Below are 23,644 nucleotides of genomic sequence, written 5' to 3'. Positions count from 1 at the left end.
ATGGTCCACTTCTGAGGCATTAAAAAAGCTGGAGGGAAAGGAAATGTTGAACACTGGCCTAAATTCTGCAGCCTTTGAACATCAAAGACCAGGCCTTGATCAATACATCCACTAAAAGTGATTGCTTGGGACTTCTGAACCAAAAGGAACACGCTCTATAGAACATAGCCTTTTGGAAACCATTTGCCATGCTGAGATCCTACAACGATGGATCTTGTCGTGAGATAAGATGAGAAAATCAATCTGCCCAAGATTAACTAAGGCAAATAGGTATGATCCTAGTGCTCTGTGAGTCTTTGTCCAAACTAGGCTGCCCTGATGCATCCAACACAGATGGGCAGAAGACATTCATAGAGTCACAGAGACACGCTTGGCTCTCAGCAGAGTGTGTGCTTGGAGTTCTCTCTGGATTTGCCCGAGCCATCCACACTCCTCCCTCTCCATACTTACTGTGGTCAGCCTACTCCTTGACAATCTAAGCTTCTCCATTACATCTGCGATAATGAAAAAGACGTGCTCTTCCCTGCCAAGTCAAGCCAATGCAGAAGTGGGAAACATGACTTTGGCTCATGCCAGCTTGTGTTTGGGGCACAGTGTGTCCAACGGGAGTCTTAAACTTCGCCCACTACACATACTATGGGGATAGGTGAAGTCATTATTTTCTTTCTCTTCCTCTTGCGATTTCAAGTCCTCTCCACAATTCTTTCTTACTATAATGTTGTTCACTTGGATGGTGGCCCTTTGGCACAACTAATCTGGAGCCCGAGCTCTGTGGTGTTTTCGGAAAGAATGTCACTTGCTGTGACCTCGACTGTGTGCTGCGGCTGGGGGTCACGCTGGACTTAATGGGTCAGCCAGTTGGGACTGAAAACAGATAATTAAGAATTGGTCCTCGGTACCAGGCTGCAGCCAAGAAGCCCAGGGCAGCTCTTGGAGTCCAGAGCCTCATCTTCAGATGGACAAGTTGCTCACAGAAAAGGGTGAGCTGGGGGACAGGAGCACTGCCCAGTTCTGCCACAAGGAGGAGAAAGTCCAAGGATGAGATTGCGCTGCTGGAGGATGGGGAACCGAAGGCACCTGCTTTGACCATTTCCCTGTGGGCCTCATGGTCTGAGCCCTAAAGGCTCAATCACATACCAATTAGACTGGTCTTAGCTTTCACTACACTTTCTTTGAGGTTTTTTTCACCATAGGCTTAGTAATTTCCACATTATTATCTAATCTCAAAAGCACTTGTTGACCAAAAGAATAGAAAGTAAGATCTTGAAGAGACATTTGCACACCCATGTTCATAGCAGCATTATTCACAGTAGCCAAAAGGTAAAGGAACCCAAGTGACCACTGACAGATGAATGAATAAACAAAATGTGGCATATCCATACAGTGGAATATTATTCAGCCTTAAAAAGAAAGACAACTCTGGTACACACTACAATATGAATGAATCTGGGGGATACTATACTAAGTGAAATCAACCAGTCACAAAAAGACAAACACTGTACTTTATAATTCCACTTCTATGAGGTACCTAGAACAGTTGAAATCATAAAGACAGAAAGTAGAAGGATGATTGCCAGGGACTTAGGGAAGGTGAGAATGGGTGAATTCTTGTTTAATGCCTATGGAGTTTCAGTTCTGCAAGATGAAAAGAATTCTGAAGGTTGGTTGTACAACTGTGCAAATGTACTCAACACTACTAAACTCTACACTTAAAAAATGGTTAAGGGTCAGGTGTGGTGGTTCACGCCTGTAATCCCAGCACTTTGGGAGGCCGAGGTGGGTGGATCACAAGGTCAGAAGTTTTTCACCAAGTTGGCCAACATGGTGAAACCCTGTCTCTACTAAAAATACAAAAGTTAGCCGGGCTTGGTGGTGGACACCTTTATCCCAGCTACTTGGAGGCTGAGGCAGGAGAATCTCTTGAACCCGGGAGGTGGAGGTTGCAGCGAGCCGAGATCACACCATTGCACTCCAGCCTGGGTGACAGAGCAAGCTCTGTCTCAAAAAAAAAAAAAAAAAAAAAAAAAAAGTTAAAGTGGTAAATTTTATGTTATGTATATTTTACTACAATATTGAAAACAAAGAAAATAAGCACCTGCTGAATGATTCCCCTTTGTTTCTCCTGCTATTCTACTGAGATTCATTGAAGACACGGGTCCTCATCCCAGGACTGTCATTCACAAATTGTGTGACCCTGGGCAATTCACAAAAGCTTTCTGCACGAAACTTTCTTCATGGATAATTGGGAATATAATAGTGACTCTGGAGGATAGAGTAGGAAAGGATTTATGAATTAAAAGGGACAATATGTAAGGTCTATTGGAGATTACAAATCCATTATATCCCTAATGACACCTAGACTGAGGTCTTGCATCTATCAAGGACTCAATGAATGGATGGATGCAGAAATGTGCCTTAGCCAGCAAGTGACTGATGTAACAGTAAAGTCAGTGAAATTGGCCTTCAGGCCCACCACCAAGTTGGGTATCTTCCTGCCCTCCTGAGTCCACCATGCTTGCATTCTCCCCTTCCCAGAAAGCTGGATGATATGGTTTGGCCATATTCCCACCCAAATTTCATCTTGAATTGTAGCTCCCATAATCCCCATGTGTCATGAGAGCGACCCATTGAAAGGTTGTTGAATCATGGTGGCAAGTCTTTCCTGTGCTGTTCTCGTGATAGTGAATAATTCTCACAAGATCTGATGGTTTATAAAGGGCGGTTTCCCTGCACACAAGCTCTCTTGTCTGCCACCATGTAAGACCTTCCTTTGCTCTTCCTTTGTCTTCCACCATGGTTGTGAGGCTTCCCCAGCCATGTGGAACTGTTACTGTGAGTCTTTTAAGCCTCTTTTTCTTTTTAAATTACCCAGTCTCAGGTATGTCTTTTTTAGCAGCATGAGAACAGACTAATACACTGGGTGAAGTCTTACAGTCTGATGTTGGTTCACAGACATCTTGCAGAGGTATCCACACTTTTTAAAGAAATGTTGGGAAAGCAGGGCACTTAACCAAAAAGAATAAACTTCAATGGTGGAAGCCCAGGCACTAGCAATAGTGCATTACAGAAGCTGAGTTGGGGGCAGGGAGAGATGGGGAGTGGAATGTCTTCTTGGCAATCTCTCCATCACAGCATGCAGTGAGAAAAGCCAAGGTCCTCAGCTTGGGAGTCATGCTGCCATTTTGGTGAGAAGCAGCATAGCTTACCGTTAAGAGAAAGGACTCAGAAAGCTGACAGTCTGAATTTGAACTCTGGCCCTGCCACTGAGCAGCTGTGTGGCCTTTCATGTGTATTTAACCTCTCTGTGCTCCAGTCTCCTCAACTTGAAAATGAGGATGATAATAGCACACATTGTAGGTTTGTTGTGAGGATTAAATCAATCCTTCATACAGCGAGTACTTAGAGTGCTTGGCACATAGAACGTGCTATATAAATATTTGTCAAATAAAATCTAGAAAAATGTTCAACACCCATATCTATTCCCTGGTTTCTACATTTGATCTTTTCCTCCCAATTGCTACTATCATCCTGCGTGGAAAATGTATTCCCCACCCATGCCCTGGCCACAAACAGATAAGTCTTTGAGACCAGATTCCTGGCTGCAAATAAAACTGGCTTTCAGACCTCATTTTCTAGTTAGTTGCCTAATTTAGAGACCTTGTCAATTTGCATTACATAGAAATAATGCAATAAGACTTCAAAGCCACTTAGAACCATGCCCTACAGCCCGTCTCTGAAACTTCTAAAGTGGGTGGAGTAATTTTAAATTATTTGACAGCATGAAATGTCTCCCTTGCAATTTTCCTGTGATGACAGGGCTAGGACAGTATTGGGGCTAATTACGTAGAAACAAAATGGCCAAAAATATGCTATGTTCTACCCATAATTGGAAGTTGAGTGAAATTAAACCTTTTCATCATAATGGCTTAGATTATTCTGTTGCGGTTGCTGCTCTTGTTTCTTTCTTTCTTTTCTCCTACTTCTTTTGTTTGTAATCTAATACATTCCTGTTCAAGTTTAGATGAAATAGTTAGAATGCACAAATGAAACCTGTACCCAGATTTTTTTTAAAAAGAACATTATGAGTGCCCTAGAAACCCTATAGCCATGATGCTTTCTAGTCACTACTCTCTCACCTCCAAGCGTATGTAACCTTACTTTTAAGGGCATTGAACAGTCTTGACTGTTTCTGTACTTCACATGAATGAAATCTTACAGAACATATGGTTTTGTGTCTGTTTTCACTCAACATCATATTTAGGAGATTCATCCATTTTATCACATGTAGTTGTAGTTTGTTCACTCTCATTGCTGTGCCGTATGCCTGCATTAGTCTGTTCTCATGTTTCTAATAAAGATATACCCAAGACTGGGTAATTTATAAACGAAAAAGGTTTAATGGACTCACAGTTCCACATGGCTGGGGAGGCCTCGCAGTCATGGCAGAAGGTAAATGAGGAGTAAAGTCACATCTTACATGGTGGCAGGCAAGAGGGCTCGTGCAGGAGAACTCCCATTTATAAAATCATCATATCTCGTGAGACTTAATCTCATGAGAACAGTATGGGGGAAACGGCCCCTATGATTCTATTATCTCCACCTGGCCCCGCCCTTGACATGTGGGGATTATTACAATTCAAGGTGAGATTTAGGTGGGGACACAGAGCCAAAACTATGTCAATGCCATTGTGTGATTAGACCACAACTGATTTATCCATCACATTGGATGGACCTTTGTGTAGTTTCCAGTTTCAGTCAATTTTGAATAGTACTGCTAGGAGCCTTCTTGTACACCTTTTGGTGAATGTGTGAAATCTATTTTGTTTTGTACAAACTTTTCTAACAGCCTCCCTCCCCTTATCCAAGTCAGGCAGGGTAATCCAAGAGTGGGTGATTGGAAGGAAAAATAATTCCAGCTGCCCAACTTCTGGCTCCTATCTTCGTTCTTCCCCAAGCACCTTCCTCCACCCTCCTACCTCAGGACCTGGGATTCATCTATCCCAACTTGGGGCTGCCTTTCCTGCTGCCTCCTGATGTGCTTTCCTGTGACTTCCTCTTGGAGCTCCAGCTCCTATGCCTCAAGACTGTCACATCCTCTTTCACCCACCTGCAGGCCAGAGCTCTTGCGACCTCAGGCAAGCCTTCTGAATGCCGACTCCTAGCCTCGACTAACAGCTCTGGCCTGTCGTGTCTTTGTTAGATGCTGTGATTCAACCGCTCTGCCAGACTTTTTTCCATCACTGAAAACTGTCTCCTGGGCTTTCATCACCCCAGCAAACTTGACTTAACTATTTGTAGTAGTTATGAGTGTGGAATTTGAGATCAGGAAACCTAGATTTGAACTTCAGGTTCTAGTTGTGTGGTGCTGACAAGTGCTTTAATCTCTCTAAGCCTTAACTTCCTTGTCTGTAGTAACAGTAATAATATACCCTGAACTCATAATATGACTGCAGAGTTACAAGAGATAATACACTTATTATTATTGGGGGTGTTATTACATATGCCCCGCATTATATATGCTGCTTTTTGCCTTCTAAAGATAAATCACTTTGATTTTTTTTTTTAATTCAAAGTCAACAGTTTTTACCATAAAATAACTTTGAGGTATGCTGTCTAGAAAAAAGCACAATTAGCTTAATTCTTTTGCCCTTCTTTAAATATACTGAAAAGAAGGTGAGAAATATTCACAATATACTATTAAGGGTTTTTTCTTTTTTTAAAAAAAGAGGTAAGACACTCACTTATATATACATATATGTAGTTTTTGTTTCAGAAAAATCAAACATATCGAGAAAGAGATGGCAAAGAAAGATTAAAAGGTTAATAGTATTTTCCTCTGGTTGGTGGGATTCTGGGTGCTTTCTATGGTAGTCCTATTTTCCTATAGCTTCTGATATATACACATACACACATATATCCTTTTATACACATACACATACAATTTAGGCTTTTAAAATAAGCCTAGAGTTTAAAGTCCTAGCTAGAGCAATCAGACAAGAGAAGAAATAAATGGCATCTAAATTGGAAAGGAAGAAGTCAAATTATCCTTGTTAACAGGTGATATGATCTTACATTTGGAAAAAGCTAAAAACTCCATGACAAAAAAAAAAAACCTATTAGAGTTGATAAACAAATTCAGCAAAGTTGCTGGATACAAAATTAACATACAAATCAGTAGCATTTCTACATGTGAACAATCAACAGTCTGAAGAAGAAATCCCATTTATGATAGCCACAAATAAAATTAAATATCTAGGAATTAATTTAACCAAAGAAGTAAAGAATCTCTATAATAAAAACTATAGCTGGGCGCGGTGGCTCACGCCTGTAATCCCAGCACTTTGGGAGGCCAAGGCAGGCGGATCACAAGGTCAGGAGATCGAGACCACGGTGAAACCCCGTCTCTACTAAAAATACAAAAAATTAGCCGGGCGCGGTTGTGGGTGCCTGTAGTCCCAGTTACTCGGGAGGCTGAGGCAGGAGAATGGCGTGAACCCGGGAGGCGGAGCTTGCAGTGAGCCGAGATCGCGCCACTGCACTCCAGCCTGGGCGACAGAGCGAGACTCTGTCTCAAAAAAAAAATAATAATAAAAAATAAAATAAAATAAAATAAAAACTATAAAACAACGATGAAAGAAATTGAAGGCACCCAAAAATGAAAAGATGTTCCATGTTAGTGGTCTGGAAGAATCAATATTGTTAAAATGTCCATACTGCCCAAAGCAATCTACAGATTTAATGAAATCCCAATCAAAATATCAATGACATTTTTCACAGAAATAGAAAAAACAATCATACAATGTATATGGAACACAAAAAAAACCCAGAATAGCCAAAGCTATCCTAAACAAAAAGAACAAAACTGGAAGAATCACATTACTGACTTTAAATTATATTACAGAGCTATAGTAACCAAAACAGCCTGGCACTGGCATAAAAACAGATACAAAAACCATTGGGACATAATAGAGAACCCAGAAACAAAACCACACACATATAGTGAACTCATTTTCAACAAAGTTGTCAAGAACATGCATTGGGGAAAAGACAATCTCTTCAGTAAACGGTGCTAGGAAAACTGGACATTCATATGCAGAAGAATGAAACCAGGCCCCTATCTCTCACCATATACAAAAATCAAATAAAAATGCATTAAAGACTTAAATCTAAGACCTCAAACTATGAAACTACTACAAGTAAACGTTGGGAAAACTCTCTAGGACATTGGTGTGGGCAAAAATTTCATGCACAGGTAACCAAAGCAAAAATGGACAAATGGGATAATATCAATTTTGAGTTTCTGCACAGCAAGGTTAACAATCAACAAAGTGAACAGACAGCCCACACGAATGGAGGAAAATATTTGCAAACTACCCATCCGATAAGGGATTAATAACCAGAATCTAGCCAGGCATGGTGGCTCACATCTGTAATCCCAGTACTTTGGGAGGCTGTGGGGGGTGGGTTGCCTGAGGTCATGAGTTTGAGACCAGCCTGTCTAACATGGTGAAACCATGTCTCTACTGAAAATACAAAAATTAACCGGGTGTGGTGGCACGTGCCTGTAGTCCCAGCTACTCAGGAGGATGAGGCAGGAGAATCGCTTGAATCCAGGAGGCAGAGTTGCAGTGAGCCAAGATTGTGCCACCGCACTTCAGCTTGGGTGGCAGTGAGACTTCATCTCAAAAGAACAAAACGAACAAACAAACAAACAAAAACAGAATCTATAAGGAGCTCAAACAACTCTTTAGGAAAAAGTCTAATAATTTGATCAAAAAATGGACAAAAGATTTGAATAGACATTTCTCCAAAAAAGACATACAAATGGCAAACAGGCTTATGAAAATGTACTCCACATCATTGATCAGCAGAGAAATGTAAATCAAAACTACAATGAAATACCATCTCACCCCAGTAAAAAGCCTGTATCCAAAAGACAGGCAATAACAAATGCTGGTGTTGATGTGGAGAAAAGGGAACCCTTGTACGCTGTTGGTGGAAATGTAAATTAGTAAAACCACTATGGAGAACAATTTGGAGGTTCTTCAAAAAACTAAAAACAGAGCTGCCATATGATCCATCAATCCCATCATTAGGTATATGCCCAAAAGAAAGAACATCAGTATATTGAATAGATATTTGTATTCCCATGTTTATTGCAGCATTGTTCACTGTCTGGAGCTGCACGCCCCAGCCATAGCGAATAATAATTAAGGATTAAAACGCCTGAGCTATGTTCATTTCCACCCCACACCTTTTCCCTAGATTTACCTTCTTCCCTGTATTAATACCGCCATTAAAAGATGGCGCTCTTCCTGCTTCTTCTTCATTCATTTTTCCTGCGCCCGCGAAAAGACTACCTGACAGCGCATGTGCAACATGACGTCTATCTGGCCACGCCTTCCGCAATGAGGTCATTTCCACCTTAGCCCAACCCCTTCCCCTCCAAATGTATATAAGGCATTGCATTACTGCCATTAAACGAGACTTGATCAGAGCACTGTCTTGTCTCCATTTCTCGTGTCTCTTGTTCCCCAAATTCCCACCCCCTCCTCCAGGGCCTGCACTGACTATCCCGTGGGCCGGGATACGTGGCGCCCGAACAGGGACCTGGAAACGAGGGACTCCGTGAGGAAGAGGACGCCAAAGGACGGTCGACCGCTAACGAAGACAAAAGGAGTCAAACTCTTCCGATCACCGCGGGAACCTGCCGCGTCAGAATCGAAGGTAAGTGACGCGTCCGAAATGGGACAAGAATTAAGCCAACATCAAATATATGTAGGACAATTAAAAGAGGCTTTAAAGATACGAGGAGTAAAGGTTAAAGGTAATGATTTGTTTAAATTTTTTGATTTTGTAAAAGACACTTGCCCTTGGTTCCCACAGGAAGGAACTATTGATATTAAAAGATGGCGTAGAGTAGGGGATTGTTTGCAGGACTATTATAATACTTTTGGGCCAGAAAAAATTCCTGTAACCGCCTTCTCTTATTGGAACCTCATTAGAGATTTAATAGATAAGAAGGAGGCCAATCTGCAAGTCATGGCTGCGGTCGCTCAGACAGAGCATATTTTAAAGGTTAGCTCCCGCTCTAACCTCACAAAGCCTCCGCAAGATACGGAGGAAGATCTCATTTCCCTCGAAAGTGATCATGAGGAAATTAAGTCTCCTTCTGTAATAGATAAAGAAATACCACACGAAAACAAACCAAAAAAATACCCAATTTTACAGATGTTTCAAAAGGAGGAGGAAATTAATAAGCCTAATCAATTGGATATAAATTGGGATGATTTAGAGGAAGAGGTGGCTAAATATCACAATCCTGATTTGCCTCCCTTTACTTCATACCCACCCCCATATAATAAGACACATAATGAGGCTTCTGCGCCCATTGTTATGGCAGCAATAGATCCCAAAGAAGAATTAAAGCAAAAAATTGCTCAACTAGAAGAACAGATTAAACTTGAAGAGTTACATCAATCATTGATAATTAGGCTCCAAAAGCTAAAAACAGGAAATGAAAAAATACCTAACTCAGACGCTATGGAGGGTTCCTTGCGCCCACTTCAGCGGCCTGGACAACATGTTCCAAGAGGGGGGTTAGTTGCTAGCCGACATAGAGAAGACTCCTCCCCCAAAGACATTTTTCCGGTCACTGAAACCATAGATGAACATGGACAGGCTTGGAGGCATCATACTGGATTTGATTTTACCATTATAAAAGAGTTAAAGACTGCTGCCTCTCAGTATGGGGCTACTGTTCCATATACTCTTGCTATAGTGGAATCTGTAGCTGAGAATTGGCTCACTCCTACAGACTGGAATACCTTAGTCAGGGCAGTTCTTTCTGGGGGAGACCACTTAATTTGGAAGTCAGAGTTCTTTGAAAATTGTAGAGATACAGCTAAAAGAAATCAACAGGCAGGAAACGGTTGGGATTTTGATATGTTAACAGGTTCAGGTAATTATGCAGACACTCAGGCCCAAATGCAATATGACCCTGGACTGTTCTCACAAATCCAGGCTGCTGCTACAAAGGCCTGGAGAAAACTTCCCGTTAAAGGAGATCCAGGGGCCTCGCTCACAGCGGTTAAACAAGGACCCGATGAGCCATTTTCAGACTTTGTGCATAGACTTATGACCACGGCAGGTAGAATCTTTGGAAATGCAGAAACGGGTGTAGATTATGTTAAACAGTTAGCTTATGAAAATGCTAACCCCGCCTGCCAAGCGGCAATCAGACCTTATCGAAAGAAAACAGATTTAACAGGATACATTCACCTTTGTTCAGATATTGGGCCCTCATATCAACAAGGCCTAGCAATGGCCGCCGCTTTTAGCAGCCAAACAGTAAGAGATTTCCTCATTAACAAAGGTAAAGATAAAGGGGGATGTTTTAGATGCGGTAAAAGGGGACACTTTGCAAAAGATTGCTGTGAAAACCAAAATAAGAGTCCAGAAGCAAAAATCCCAGGCCTTTGCCCAAGGTGTAAAAGAGGAAGGCACTGGGCAAACGAATGTAAATCTAAAACTGACAGTCAAGGAAATCCTTTACCCCCCAGGCAGGGAAACGGGATGAGGGGCCAGCCTCAGGCCCCGAAACAAGCATATGGGGCAGTCAGCTTTGTTCCAGCCAGCAACAGCAATCCATTTCAAAACTTAGTAGAGCAACCCCAGGAAGTGCAGGATTGGACCTCAGTTCCACCTCCCACACAATACTAACACCTGAAATGGGACCGCAAACCTTAAATACTGGAATATATGGACCCTTACCACCTAACACTTTTGGGCTACTTTTAGGAAGAAGTAGTGTCACCATGCGAGGCTTACAAGTCCTCCCTGGAGTTATCGATAATGATTATGAAGGAGAAATTAAAATTATGGCCAGAGCTATTGATAGTATTATTACTGTCCCTCAAGGAGTTAGAATAGCTCAGTTACTCCTGCTACCTTTGGTTAAAACAGATAATAATATCCAATACTCTAATAGAAATATAAAAGGTTTCGGATCATCAGATATATATTGGGTGCAACCAATTACAAATCAAAAACCCTCTCTAACCTTATGGTTAGACGGGAAGGCATTCACTGGACTAATAGACACAGGGGCTGATGTAACTATCATTAAACAGGAAGATTGGCCCTCTCATTGGCCTACCACAGAAACTTTAACTCACTTGAGAGGAATTGGACAAAGCAGTAATCCTAAACAAAGTTCTAAATACCTAACATGGACAGATAAAGAAAACAATTTAGGCCTCATTAAGCCATTTGTCATCCCTTACCTACCTGTTAACCTTTGGGGGCGAGATCTACTCTCTCAAATGAAAATTATAATGTGTAGTCCAAATGATATAGTTACTGCACAAATGTTAACTCAAGGATACACCCCTGGTAAAGGTCTTGGAAAAGGAGAGAACGGTATCCCACAGCCTATACTGGTTTCAGGACAACTTGATAAAAAGGGGTTTGGAAATTTTTAGCTCAGGCCACTGACATACCTGCACCCCAAAGGTGCGCTGACCCCATTACTTGGAAGTCAGATGAGCCCGTTTGGGTTGATCAGTGGCCTTTACTCAATGATAAACTAAGTGCTGCCCAACCGTTAGTGCAAGAACAACTAGCAGCAGGACATATTGAGGAAAGTAATTCCCCTTGGAATACACCTATTTTTGTTATTAAAAAGAAGTCTGGTAAATGGAGACTCTTACAAGATTTAAGAGCAGTAAATATCACTATGATCTTTATGGGTGCCTTACAACCAGGATTGCCTTCACCGGTTGCGATTCCTCAAAAATATTTTAAAATCATTATTGACCTTAAAGATTGCTTTTTTACAATTCCCCTTCACCCTGCTGACCAGAAAAGATTTGCCTTTTGTCTTCCATCTACAAATTTTAAACAACCAATGAAGCGCTATCAATGGAAAGTCTTACCTCAGGGTATGGCCAATAGTCCTACCTTGTGTCAAAAATATGTAGCTGCCGCTATAGAGCCAGTCAGAAAAACATGGGCACAAATGTATATTATACATTATATGGATGATATTTTAATAGCAGGAGAAATTGGCGAACAAGTCTTACAATGCTTCGCCCAACTCAAACAAGAGTTAACAGCAGCCGGACTACAGATAGCCCCAGAAAAGGTACAATTACAAGATCCATACACTTATCTTGGTTTCCAGATTAATGGACCCAAAATCATTAATCAAAAGGCCGTTATACGTCGTGATCATTTAAAAACTTTAAATGATTTCCAAAAATTACTGGGAGACATAAATTGGCTTCGACCGTACTTAAAGCTCACCACAGGAGAGTTAAAACCTCTTTTCGATATATTAAAAGGAGACTCTAATCCAAAATCCCCCAGGTCCATTACTAAAGAAGCATTAATAACACTCCAACAGGTAGAACATGCCATTGCAACACAATTTGTTACCGGTATTGATTATTCTCATCCATTAATATTCCTTATTTTTAACACAACAATAACCCCTACTGGCCTATTTTGGCAGAACAATCCCATTATGTGGGTACACCCGCCCTCCTCCCCTAAAAAGGTTTTGTTGCCTTATTATGATGCCATAGCTGATCTAATTATCTTGGGAAGAGAAAACAGTAGAAAATACTTTGGAATAGAACCCTCTACCATCATACAGCCCTACACTCAATCACGCATCCATTGGCTGTTACAAAATACGGAAGCCTGGCCAATTGCTTGTGCTTCTTATACTGGCGCGATTGACAACCATTACCCGCCTAACAAACTTATTCAATTTTGTAAACTTCATGCGTTTGTATTTCCCCATATTACCAGTAAAGAACCTCTCAATGACGCATTACTAATTTTCACTGATGGATCTTCCACAGGACTTGCCGCTTACACTTACAATAATGTAGTCGTTAAATTCCAGACCGCTTATACATCAGCTCAGCTGGTCGAATTGCAAGCTATAATTGCAGCACTATCAGCTTTTCCTTGTCAGCCACTTAACATTTATACAGACAGCGCCTACCTGGCTCATTCAATACCCCTCTTAGAGACCGTGTCTCAAATTAAACATATTTCAGACACAGCTAACCTATTTTTACAATGTCAACAACTTATCCGAAAAAGGACTACTCCCTTTTTTCTTTGGCATATTAGAGCACATTCAGGATTACCGGGACCTCTAACACAAGGTAATGCAACAGCTGACACGGCAACAAAAACCATAGCCACAGTCACTACAGACAATTTGCAACAAGCGCAAAAAGCACATGCCTTACATCATTTAAACGCCCAAACCTTAAGACTTATGTTTAAACTTACCAGAGAACAAGCTCGACAAATAGTTAAACAATGTGCCAACTGCATAACATATTTACCTGTTCCCCATCTAGGAGTTAACCCCCGAGGACTCATCCCCAACGAAATTTGGCAAATGGACGTTACTCACCACTCAGAACTCGGTCAACTAAAATATATCCATGTATGCATAGACACTTATAGTGGATTCATCAGTGCAACTCTCCAAACAGGAGAGGCCACCAAACATGTCATAGCTCATTTATTACACTGCTTTTCTATTTTAGGAATACCCAAACAAATCAAAACAGATAATGGCCCCGGTTATATAGCCAAAACCTTCTTACAATTTTGTAATACCCTACAAATTAAACATACCACAGGCATTCCCTATAATCCCCAAGGACAAGGTATAGTAGAAAGAGCTCATCTGTCATTAAAAACTATTATCACAAAATTAAAAGGGGGGAGCTGGTACCCCGTGAAGGGTACCCCCAGAAACATACTCAATCATGCCCTGTTTATCCTTAATTTTTAAAATTTGGACAGTCATGGAAAATCGGCTGCCGACCGTTTCTGGCATCCTGAATCTCAAAAACAGTTTGCAATGGTAAAATGGAAAGATCCACTTGATAGTTCATGGCATGGCCCCGATCCAGTTTTAATTTGGGGAAGAGGCTCAGTATGCATCTTCTCACAAAAAAATGATGCAGCCAGATGGCTGCCTGAAAGATTGGTAAGACAAATAAATCATAACCATTGTCAGTCCAGGGAAGATAAATCTCCCTGAGAAGTTCTTTCCTTCTTGTTTTTCAGAAAATGAAGCCTAACATGAAATTCCTTTGGAGAATAATCGCTCTATATAACATAGTGACAGTCTATGCAGGTTTTGGTGACCCTCGTAAGGCAAGAGAATTATTACGAAAACAATACGGCCAGCCTTGTGACTGCAGAGGGGGACAAATATCTGAACCTCCGTCAGATAGAATCACCCAGGTGACCTGCACGGGCAAGTCAGCTTACCTAATGCCAAACCAGTTATGGAAATGTAAGTCTACCCCAAGAGATACCTCACCTAACGGGCTGCTCCTAGAATGCCCTTGTAGCTCTTTCCAATCTTCTGTACATAGTTCCTGTTATACCTCCTATCAACAATGCAAATCAGGCAATAGAACATATTATACGGCCACGTTACTAAAAACACAAACCGGAGGCATTAATGACGTACAAGTATTAGGATCCACTAATAAACTTGTACAATCTCCTTGTAACGGCCAAAAAGGAAAGCCTGTTTGTTGGAGCACTACCGCCCCCATTCACATTTCTGATGGAGGAGGCCCATTAGATATTACAAGAATTAAAACCATCCAGAAAAAATTAGAAGAAATTCATAAAGCTTCTTATCCTGAACTTCAATATCACCCTTTAGCCCTGCCTGAGCTTAGAGGTAATTTTAGGCTCGATGCCCAAACCTTTGATATCCTCAATGCTACTTACAATTTACTTCAAATGTCCAATACAAGCCTGGCCCACGATTGTTGGCTTTGTCTTAAAATGGGCCCCCCTATTCCTCTAGCCATACCTAACCTTTCATTGCCCTATGTCAATTACTCAAATGAATCCTTAGTAAATAATTCCTATCCTATTACCCACCCCCTCTTAGTTCAACCGATGACGTTTTCTAATTCCTCTTGCCTCTTTTCACCATCATATAATAACACTAAAGAAACTGATTTAGGCTATGTTGTGTTTGGCAACTGTACTTCCATAATCAATGCCACCAACCCTTTGTGTGCTATAGATGGCTCGGTTTTCGTTTGTGGAAACAACATGGCATATACGTATCTACCTACAAATTGGACAGGGCTTTGTGTTCTGGCCACTCTTCTCCCCGACATTGATATCATCCCTGGAGATGAACCTATCCCCATCCCCGCTATTGAACATTTTATTTATAGACCGAAGCGAGCCATACAATTTATTCCCTTGTTGGCTGGACTAGGAATCACCACTGCTTTTACTACAGGAGCCACAGGCCTAGGAGTCTCACTAACCCAATATACTAAATTATCCAATCAATTAATCTCAGATGTACAGACCTTATCCAGTACTATACAAGATTTACAAGACCAAGTAGACTCGTTAGCTGAAGTAGTTCTCCAAAATAGAAGAGGTCTAGATTTGTTAACGGCAGAACAGGGAGGGATATGTTTGGCTTTACAGGAAAAGTGCTGTTTTTACGCCAACAAATCCGGAATCGTCAGAGATAAGATAAAAACTTTGCAAGAAGAACTAGAAAAGCGCAGAAAAGGCCTGGCCGCCAATCCACTATGGACTGGACTCGACGGACTTCTCCCCTATCTCCTGCCATTTCTTGGTCCTTTACTCACTCTTCTACTTTTCCTCACTCTCGGGCCTATAATCCTTAATAAGCTTATGGCATTTGTCAGACAACAAATTGAGGCCTTCCAGGCCAAACCTATACAGGTTCATTATCATCGCCTTGAGATGACTGAAAATGGTGAGTCTTATTTACCTTAATAAGACCATCTCCCCTGTGTGCTGAACTGGACAGTCAATGACGGGTAAGAGGACACTATCTCCATCGGAGCCTAAGACAGGAGGGCCGCCCTTGCTGCTGCCTTATCCCATGACGGGCCTAGAAGGTGGGGGTGAGTTGACCCAACCTAAGACAGGCGCAGTTCCCGAGGGGTTTTCTTGTCATAAAAATATAAAAAGGGGGACCTGTCCGGAGCTGCACGCCCCGGCCATAGCGAATAATAATTAAGGATTAAAACGCCTGAGCTATGTTCATTTCCACCCCACACCTTCTCCCTAGATTTACCTTCTTCCCTGTATTAATACCGCCATTAAAAGATGGCGCTCTTCCTGCTGCTTCTTCATTCATTTTTCCCGCGCCCGCGAAAAGACTACCTGACAGCGCATGCGCAACATGACGTCTATCTGGCCACGCCTTCCGCAATGAGGTCATTTCCGCCTTAGCCCAACCCCTTCCCCTCCAAATGTATATAAGGCATTGCATTACCGCCATTAAATGAGACTTGATCAGAGCACTGTCTTGTCTCCATTTCTCGTGTCTCTTGTTCCCCAAATTCCCACCCCCTCCTCCAGGGCCTGCTCTGACTATCCCGCGGGCCGGGATAGTTCACAATAGCCAAGATTTGGAAGCAACCTAAGTGTCCATCAACACATGAATAATTGATAAAGAAAATGTTGTACATATACACCATGAAGTACTATTCAGTCACAAAAAAGAATGAGATCCAGTCATTTGAAAGAACACGGGTGGAAGTGGAGGTCATTATGTTAAGTGAAATAAGCCAGGCACAGAAAGATAAACATTGCATATTCTCATTTATCTGTGGGATCTACAAATCAAAACAATTGAACTCATGGAGATAGTAGAGATGGTTACCAGAGACTGGGGAGGATAGTAGGGGAGTAGGGGGATGTGGGAATGGTTAATGGGTACAAAAAAATAGAAAGAATGAATAAGACCTACTATTTGATAGCACAACAGGGTGACTATAGTCAATAATAATAACTTAATTGTACATTTTAAAATAACTAAGAGAGTATAATTGGATTGTACACAAAAGATAAATGCTTGAGGGGATGGGTGCCCCATTCTCCGTGATGTGATTATTACACATTGCACACCTGTATCAAAACATCTCATGTACCCCTTAAATATATATACCTACTATGTAGCCCCAAAATTAAAAATAAAAAAATTAAATAAACCCAGTTTGGACAATGGAAAGGAAATTAGATTAATGCACTGGTGACCTGAAGGTGAAGTCAGGAAAGAATTTAGTATTAGCTTCCTGGTTTTCACTTGTTTCTTTCTATACAAAACTGACTTAGGTTTTGTCATGCAATGGAGTCAAGGAGAAGTATGTTTGGCACCCAGGTCCCTCTTGGTACATGCACCATTTTGACAATAAGTGCACAAGTGCAGGAACCCCAACCTCAGAAGGGCATGATGACCAGCGCACAGACCCCTCAGGGATATAGGTCTGGGTCACTCCACCAGGTTAACCATCAAGATCTGCAGAGGTACTGGCTGAGGGTGAGAAGAATTTAGGATGGATGGTAGAGGAGAGAGATTATATATATCAATTGTGATTTTAAGACCAGTTGCAGCATCAGGGGCTCAAACTTGCCTTACTGATGTATTACTTCTAGGTTCCCACCAAGAGGCAAGAGGAGTTGCTTCCAGAATGTATAATGAAGACGTGATTCAAGTGCACCAAGGTGAACTGTGGTGGCCACTGTGAAACTCCATCGAGATCCTCTTTCAGGAAAGGCTTGTTTCCCCAGCTGCCTGGAGTGCTTTGGTGACTATCTTCAGCTGTAAGTCCTTTAAGGCAGAGAAGAGACATAATTTAGAAAGATTTATCTGCCAGCTGTTAAAGGGATTGAACTAGATCTATACACATCCACATGGGTAGATACCCCAAACAAATCTTGAGTGTAAAAAATCAAGATGTAGAGAATGCAATTATTTGTGTAGACTTGGAACACCCATTGAACAAACCTCTATATTGCTTATGATTACACATATGTATATCAAAATATACAAAATAAACACCGTACGTATGTATTCTCTAGAGGGACAGAACTAGCAGGATATATGAATATATAAAAGGGAGTTTATTAAGGAGAATTGACTTGCACAATCACAAGATGAAGTCCTGCAATAGGCCGGCTGCAAGTTAAGGCACAAGGAAGCCAGTAGTGTCTCAGTCCAAGTCTCAAAACCTCAAAATCAGGGAAGCTAATGGTGCAAACTTCAGTCTGTGGCCAAAGTTCTGAAAGCCCCTCGCCAACCACTGGTGTAAGTCCAAGAGTCCAAAAGCCAAAGAACTCGGAGTCTGCCGTCCGAGGGCAGGAAGCACCCAGCACAGGAGAAAGATGAAGGCAAGAAAGACTCAGCAAGTCTGCTTCTACCACCTTCTTCTGCCTACTTTTTCTAGCCACCATGGCAACTGATTGCATGGTGCCCACCAATATTGTGGGTGGGTCTTCCTCTCCCAGTTCACTGACTCAAATGTTCATCTTTTTTGGCAACACCCAGAAACACCCAGATACACCAGAAATAATACTTTGCATCCTTCAATCCAATCAAGTTGACATTTAATATTAACCATCACAAGAAATATTTGTGTACATTTTGTAAGCCTTCACATACATAAATATTTTGACTTAGTCAGCCTTTGCTGTGTAACAAATAGCTCCAGGATCTTAATGGGTTACAATAACAAACATTTGCTTTTATTCACGTTACAGGAGGGCCGTAGTTTCTCAATGTCCCTCTTCAACTCTGGCAGGCTCTGTTGGACTCTGGTGGGTTTAGCTGGGCTCAGCATCGTGTGGCTTCTCACTCTGCTACCCCAGCTGGAGGAGCAGCTCCTATCTGGAATCTGCTGTAACCATGGCAGAGGACAAGAATTCAAGAAGGGCAATATTAAACCATGAGAGTTTATTTAAAGCCAGATCAGATCTGGCATGCTTCATTTTCCTTTGGCCAAAGGAAGTCACATGGCCAAGCCCAGAGTCTTTGGGGAAGTGTGTTCTGCCTTCAGGGAAGCATAAGAGGGTAAGGAGGCAATAAATTATTGGGAACAAATAACATGATCTACCATACACCACAGACTCATGCTGGTGACTGCCAGGGGAGGAGCAGGAAGGGGAATAGAAAGAGGAGTCAGTGAATGAAGAGGATGTTATCTACAACTGTAATATAATTTTATAAAACACTTGATACAATATGACAATTCTGATAATGGAAATATAGATATTTGTCTAATTATGCTTGGTATTTAACTTTCTGTTTTTACAGAAATGATAAATTGATGAGGGGGGAGATTAAAAATGAAGTTGGAAGGGAGTACTTAAGAGGCAATTGCAGAATTCCAGGTAAAATGATAAAGACCTGAATTATTACCCTAGCAGGAGAAATGATATAATAGAGTTATTGAAAAGCTAGATTTGACCAGATTTTCAACTTCATTAGCAATTTTCATGTGTTTATTTAACATTTGAACATCCTCTTCTCTGAAATGACTCTTCATGTATTTTGCCCACTATCGACTTGGATTGTTTATTTTTTTAACTATTAGAGTTTGATAATTCTTCATATATTTTAGATACTAGTCCTTTGCTGTATGTGTTGTTTGAAAATATTTTCTCCACTCAGTAGGTTTATTTCATCATCTTAACTGTGTGTTTCAGTGAGCTAAAGTTTTTCAAATATTGATTAAAATTTTCACATAAATTTTTTTTGTTTCAACCATTTTACATGGACCATTCCATGGCATTAATTATGTTTACAATGTTGTTAAACCATGACCACAATGTGCAATTTCTTTCATCATTCCAAACACAAAGTCTGCATCTATTAAGTAATAACCCCCATTTCCACCACCACCCCAGTACCTGTTCCCTTCCATCTATTTTCTGTCTCAATCCATTTTCCTATTCTAAATATTTTGTAGAAGTAGAATCATAAATATTTGTTCTGTTAATTTCTATCATAATTCACTTGCAATGTTTTTAAGGTTTGTCAATGTTGCAATTTGTATGAAACTTTCATTCGTTTTTATGGTGGAATAAAGTTTTATTGTTTGTATACCCTTAAAAAACAAGTTGACCAGATTTGATGATCAATTCAATGTGAAGGGTGAGAGAGAGGAATGAGTCAAGAATGCAAGCATGCCTTCAAAGATGAACCAAGAGTAACTGCAATGGCAGGGATGCCGGGTCAGGTGCCGGGGTGGAGGAGTAACTGTTCTCCCTGCCAGAGAACAGAGGTCACAGGGTGACTGGGCCAGGAGGAAGTGAGACCTGTTATTTCAAGGCTTGGTTGATAACTGTGAATCTATTATTTTACTTTTCCCTCTTTCTTCATTTACCTATTTGTTCCTTTGCTTGTTCTTTCTCATTGCTGGTTTGCAAACCAGGAGTACATACACCTAACTTGAACTGATATTATTATTTTTGGTATCAAGCCCTTTCACTCGAGAGTTTTAATTCTACAAGAGTAGGGCCAATGGCTAGGAACAGGTTGCTCTGGGGAAGAAAGTGTCCCTGGTGAAAACTCAGTGACTGAACAGCACATACTCATTGCAGACTTCTTAACGTTGCTTGAGGGATTCATTTGCCACCATCATTAAATACATGTATTAATATATTCAATATGAATCTGGAGCTTGCTATAAACAGATGTCTCCATGGAAGGCTGCTGGAGAGCAAACCAGGTCTTAGAATTTGAAGTCTCAGTCCTTGTGGCCTTTTTTTTTGATGTGGGGTTCATGTTGGAAGCCACTGTTCATTTCTCTGTCATTGTATCTCATCTTTAGTCATTATAGAGGGAACCACATCCTCACCTGGGACTTCTCAAAGGGAATTTTTCATTAAACCAGTCAAATTTAATCTCCATATTGTTAAAAATCTCCTCAACCCTTTTGCATGATGCAATCACAGACAAATGAGAAGCAGCTAGAACTTGTTGTATGCATATAAGTAGATCCCGAACAACAAAAGGACCAGTTTTTCTGGCAAAAAGCAGGCCTGCCATTATATCGAGGCCATGCCTTCATTCCTACTCACTCATTTATACTTGAGGAAGAGACGGGAAGCTAATTCTCTACCTGCCCCACAAAACTATTCCATTTCACAACCCATCTGCACTATCACTTACATCGATAGCTCATGTTTCTGGCAGTAAAGTGCTGTGATCTTATTCCATTTTAAAACAGCCCTGGAAGAAATGGTGCTGAAATTGCTCAGATCTAGCCTGCTATCTCCCACCCCAGCATACACAGAGAGAACAGAACAGAAGAAACGCTGGACTTGCAGACCCCCTCTCTCCTTTCCACTTTGTAGTTTTAAGAAAATTGCATAATCAGAAGTTAAATTACCTTATCTATAAAATGGGAAGAAAAGGCCGGGTGCAGTGGCTCACACCTGTAATCCCAGTATTTTGGGAGGCCAAGGTGAGCAGATCACTTGAGGTCAGGAGTTCGAGATCAGCCTGGTCAAAATGGCGAAACCCCATCTCTACTAAAAATACAAAAAAAAAAGAAAAAAGAAAAAATTAGCTGTGCGTGGTGGTGAGTGCCTGTAATCCCAGCTAATCAGAAGGCTGAGGCAGGAGAATCTCTGGAACCCAGGAGGTGGAGGTTGCAGTGAGCCCAGATTGCACCACTGCACTCCAGCCCGGGAAACAAGAGCAAAACTTCTGTTTCAAAATAAATAAATTAATTAAAATAAAATAAATAAAACGGGAAGAATAATATCCTCAATGTAGATTTTTTAAATGAGGATCACATGAAAAAGTAGGTGAAAGTGCCGATGTTTGTTAGAGCAGAGCGTTTCAGACTTTGACGTGTGTATGACCATGTGGGAATGGAATACTGGTTCTGGCTTTGTAGGTCAGTGGTGGAGCCTGAAATTCTGAGTTTCTGACAAGCTCCTGGATGATGCCAATGCTGCTGGGCCATAGACCATAACTGGAGTAGCAAAGTGTTTACTGTGCTGTCCAGTGTGGTAGATGGTGGCCACAGGTGTTCATTTAAGTTTAAATTAATTAAAATTAAATGAAATTTAAAATCAGTTTGTTAATTGCAGTAGCCAAATGTTTAGATGTTCACAGCCACCCGTGACTAGCGGTTACCACTACATTGGACAACACAGATGCAGAACATTTTCTCCGCTAAAGAAAGTTCCACTGGACTGTGCTGTGTGAAGCACTGCGGTGATGTTTAAAAAGCTATTCAATAACATTCAAACAGTGTTTATTGACCGTCTTTGTATTTGTCAGGGTTCTCTAGAGGGACAGAACTAATAGGATAGATGTATATATGAAGGGGAGTTTATTAGGAGAATAGACTCACACCATCACAAGTGAAGTCTCACAGTAGGCCGTCTGCAAGCTGAGAAGCCAGAAAGCCAGTCCGAGTCCCAAAACCTCAAAAGTAGAGAAGCTGACAGTGCAGCCTTCAGTCTGTGGCCGGAGACCCGAGAGCCCCTGGCAAACCACTGGTGTAAGTCTAAGAGTCCAAAGCTGAAGAACCTGGAGTCTGATGTTCAAGGGCAGAAAACATCCAGCACGGGAGAAAGATGGAGGCCAGAAGACTAACCGAGTCTAGTCTTCCCCTGTTCCCTGCCTGCTTTTATTCTGGCCGTGCTGGCAGCTGATTAAATTATGCCCACCAGGATTGAGGGTCAGTCTGCCTTCCCCAGTTCACTGACTCAAATGTTAATCTCCTTTGGCAACACCCTCACAGACACACCCAGGAACAATACTTTGTATTCTTCAATCAAGTTGACACTCAATATTAGCCATCACAATCTTCCATGTATATTTCTAGACACTAATGAGATAGCAGTGAGCAAAACAAAGTCCTTGCCCTCATGGAGCTTACCTTCTGATTTGAATAAATAAGAGATTGTTACTAAATGGACTTGGATATGGCAGTTCTCTCATAAGTAGACTCGGCTTTATCCTACAACAGCCTCACAGCAGAATTCAACACTTCCTCACAGCCGCTAAAGCACAGCCACTCAAATAACCATAAGTGAAGAATTAGTCTGAAGATTTTTACTGAAGATTTCTTAAAGGAGGCTACAGGGAAGTCTACATTGCATAGCCCAGAGTACTGTTTAATATTGTTTTTCTTTTTCCTTTTAAAATTACAAAATCAATACATGTCAAATAGGATTTTTACCTGCTTTCCACTCCCAACCCCCCAAAATGCCCTGTCTGATACTTCTTCCTAAGTCTCTCTCTTTTGGGTCACTGCAGAGATCTTCCCAATATTCTTATTTTGCAGAGAATTAAGCTCTGCCCAGTTCCTCAAGCCTTGCATGCCTGTTACTTCTATACCTTTTACTTCTTTGAGTTCTACCATAGCTTTCATTTGAGATGAAGTCCACCTGCCCTCACAGTGTTGACAATGAAACATTGGTGGTAATCATCAACTCACAAAAGCCAGTGGTGCTTTTATCTTCCCAACTTTGTGTTCAGTGACCTCATATTGGAAAGCTTGAAATTTATCCCAGTGGTAGTATTTACACCATAGAAATTGGCATATGCTACAAACTAGGTCTTTTTTTCCCCCAGAGAACCAACTATTAAACATGTACCAGCAGACCATTGGGTGTAGAGAACGTGTAGAGATGACATGGTGCCCAGTGTCATTTAGAGCTTATTGAGAGGACTCTTTCATTTTGTAGCCCCAGATGCTTCTTCCTCTTTGTTTTCTACTGTGGGGTCTGAAAGCTGTCTCACTCCTCTGAGGGGAACCCTCCCTTGCAAGACAGAGGAGAA

At 41.3% G+C, this 23,644-nt stretch overlaps 1 protein-coding gene and 1 long non-coding RNA gene across 2 annotated transcripts; one reads left to right on the top strand and one right to left on the bottom strand.

Annotated features, from left to right (window-relative positions):
• The first annotated feature begins 207 nt into the window (after positions 1–207).
• On the top strand, positions 208–16,290 carry LOC144329794 (syncytin-1-like). The gene is made up of 4 exons (XM_077938827.1): positions 208–219; positions 8,497–8,727; positions 14,104–15,598; positions 16,217–16,290. Exons 1-4 carry the CDS (start codon positions 208–210, stop codon positions 16,288–16,290), a joined length of 1,812 nt encoding a protein of 603 aa, XP_077794953.1.
• Positions 16,291–16,578: 288 nt separating this feature from the next.
• Positions 16,579–21,375, bottom strand: LOC144329750 (uncharacterized). The gene is made up of 2 exons (XR_013395396.1): positions 21,234–21,375; positions 16,579–17,671 (listed from the first exon to the last, which is right to left on the bottom strand). It is a non-coding gene; the product is annotated as an uncharacterized LOC144329750 (long non-coding RNA).
• Between the last annotated feature and the right edge of the window lie 2,269 nt (positions 21,376–23,644).

This window comes from Macaca mulatta, chromosome 7, assembly GCF_049350105.2.
Source record: "Macaca mulatta isolate MMU2019108-1 chromosome 7, T2T-MMU8v2.0, whole genome shotgun sequence".
In the NCBI taxonomy this organism is placed as follows: domain Eukaryota; kingdom Metazoa; phylum Chordata; class Mammalia; order Primates; family Cercopithecidae; genus Macaca; species Macaca mulatta.
Note: the sequence above shows the minus strand (reverse complement) of the source record. Positions and strands in the feature narration are given on the sequence as shown.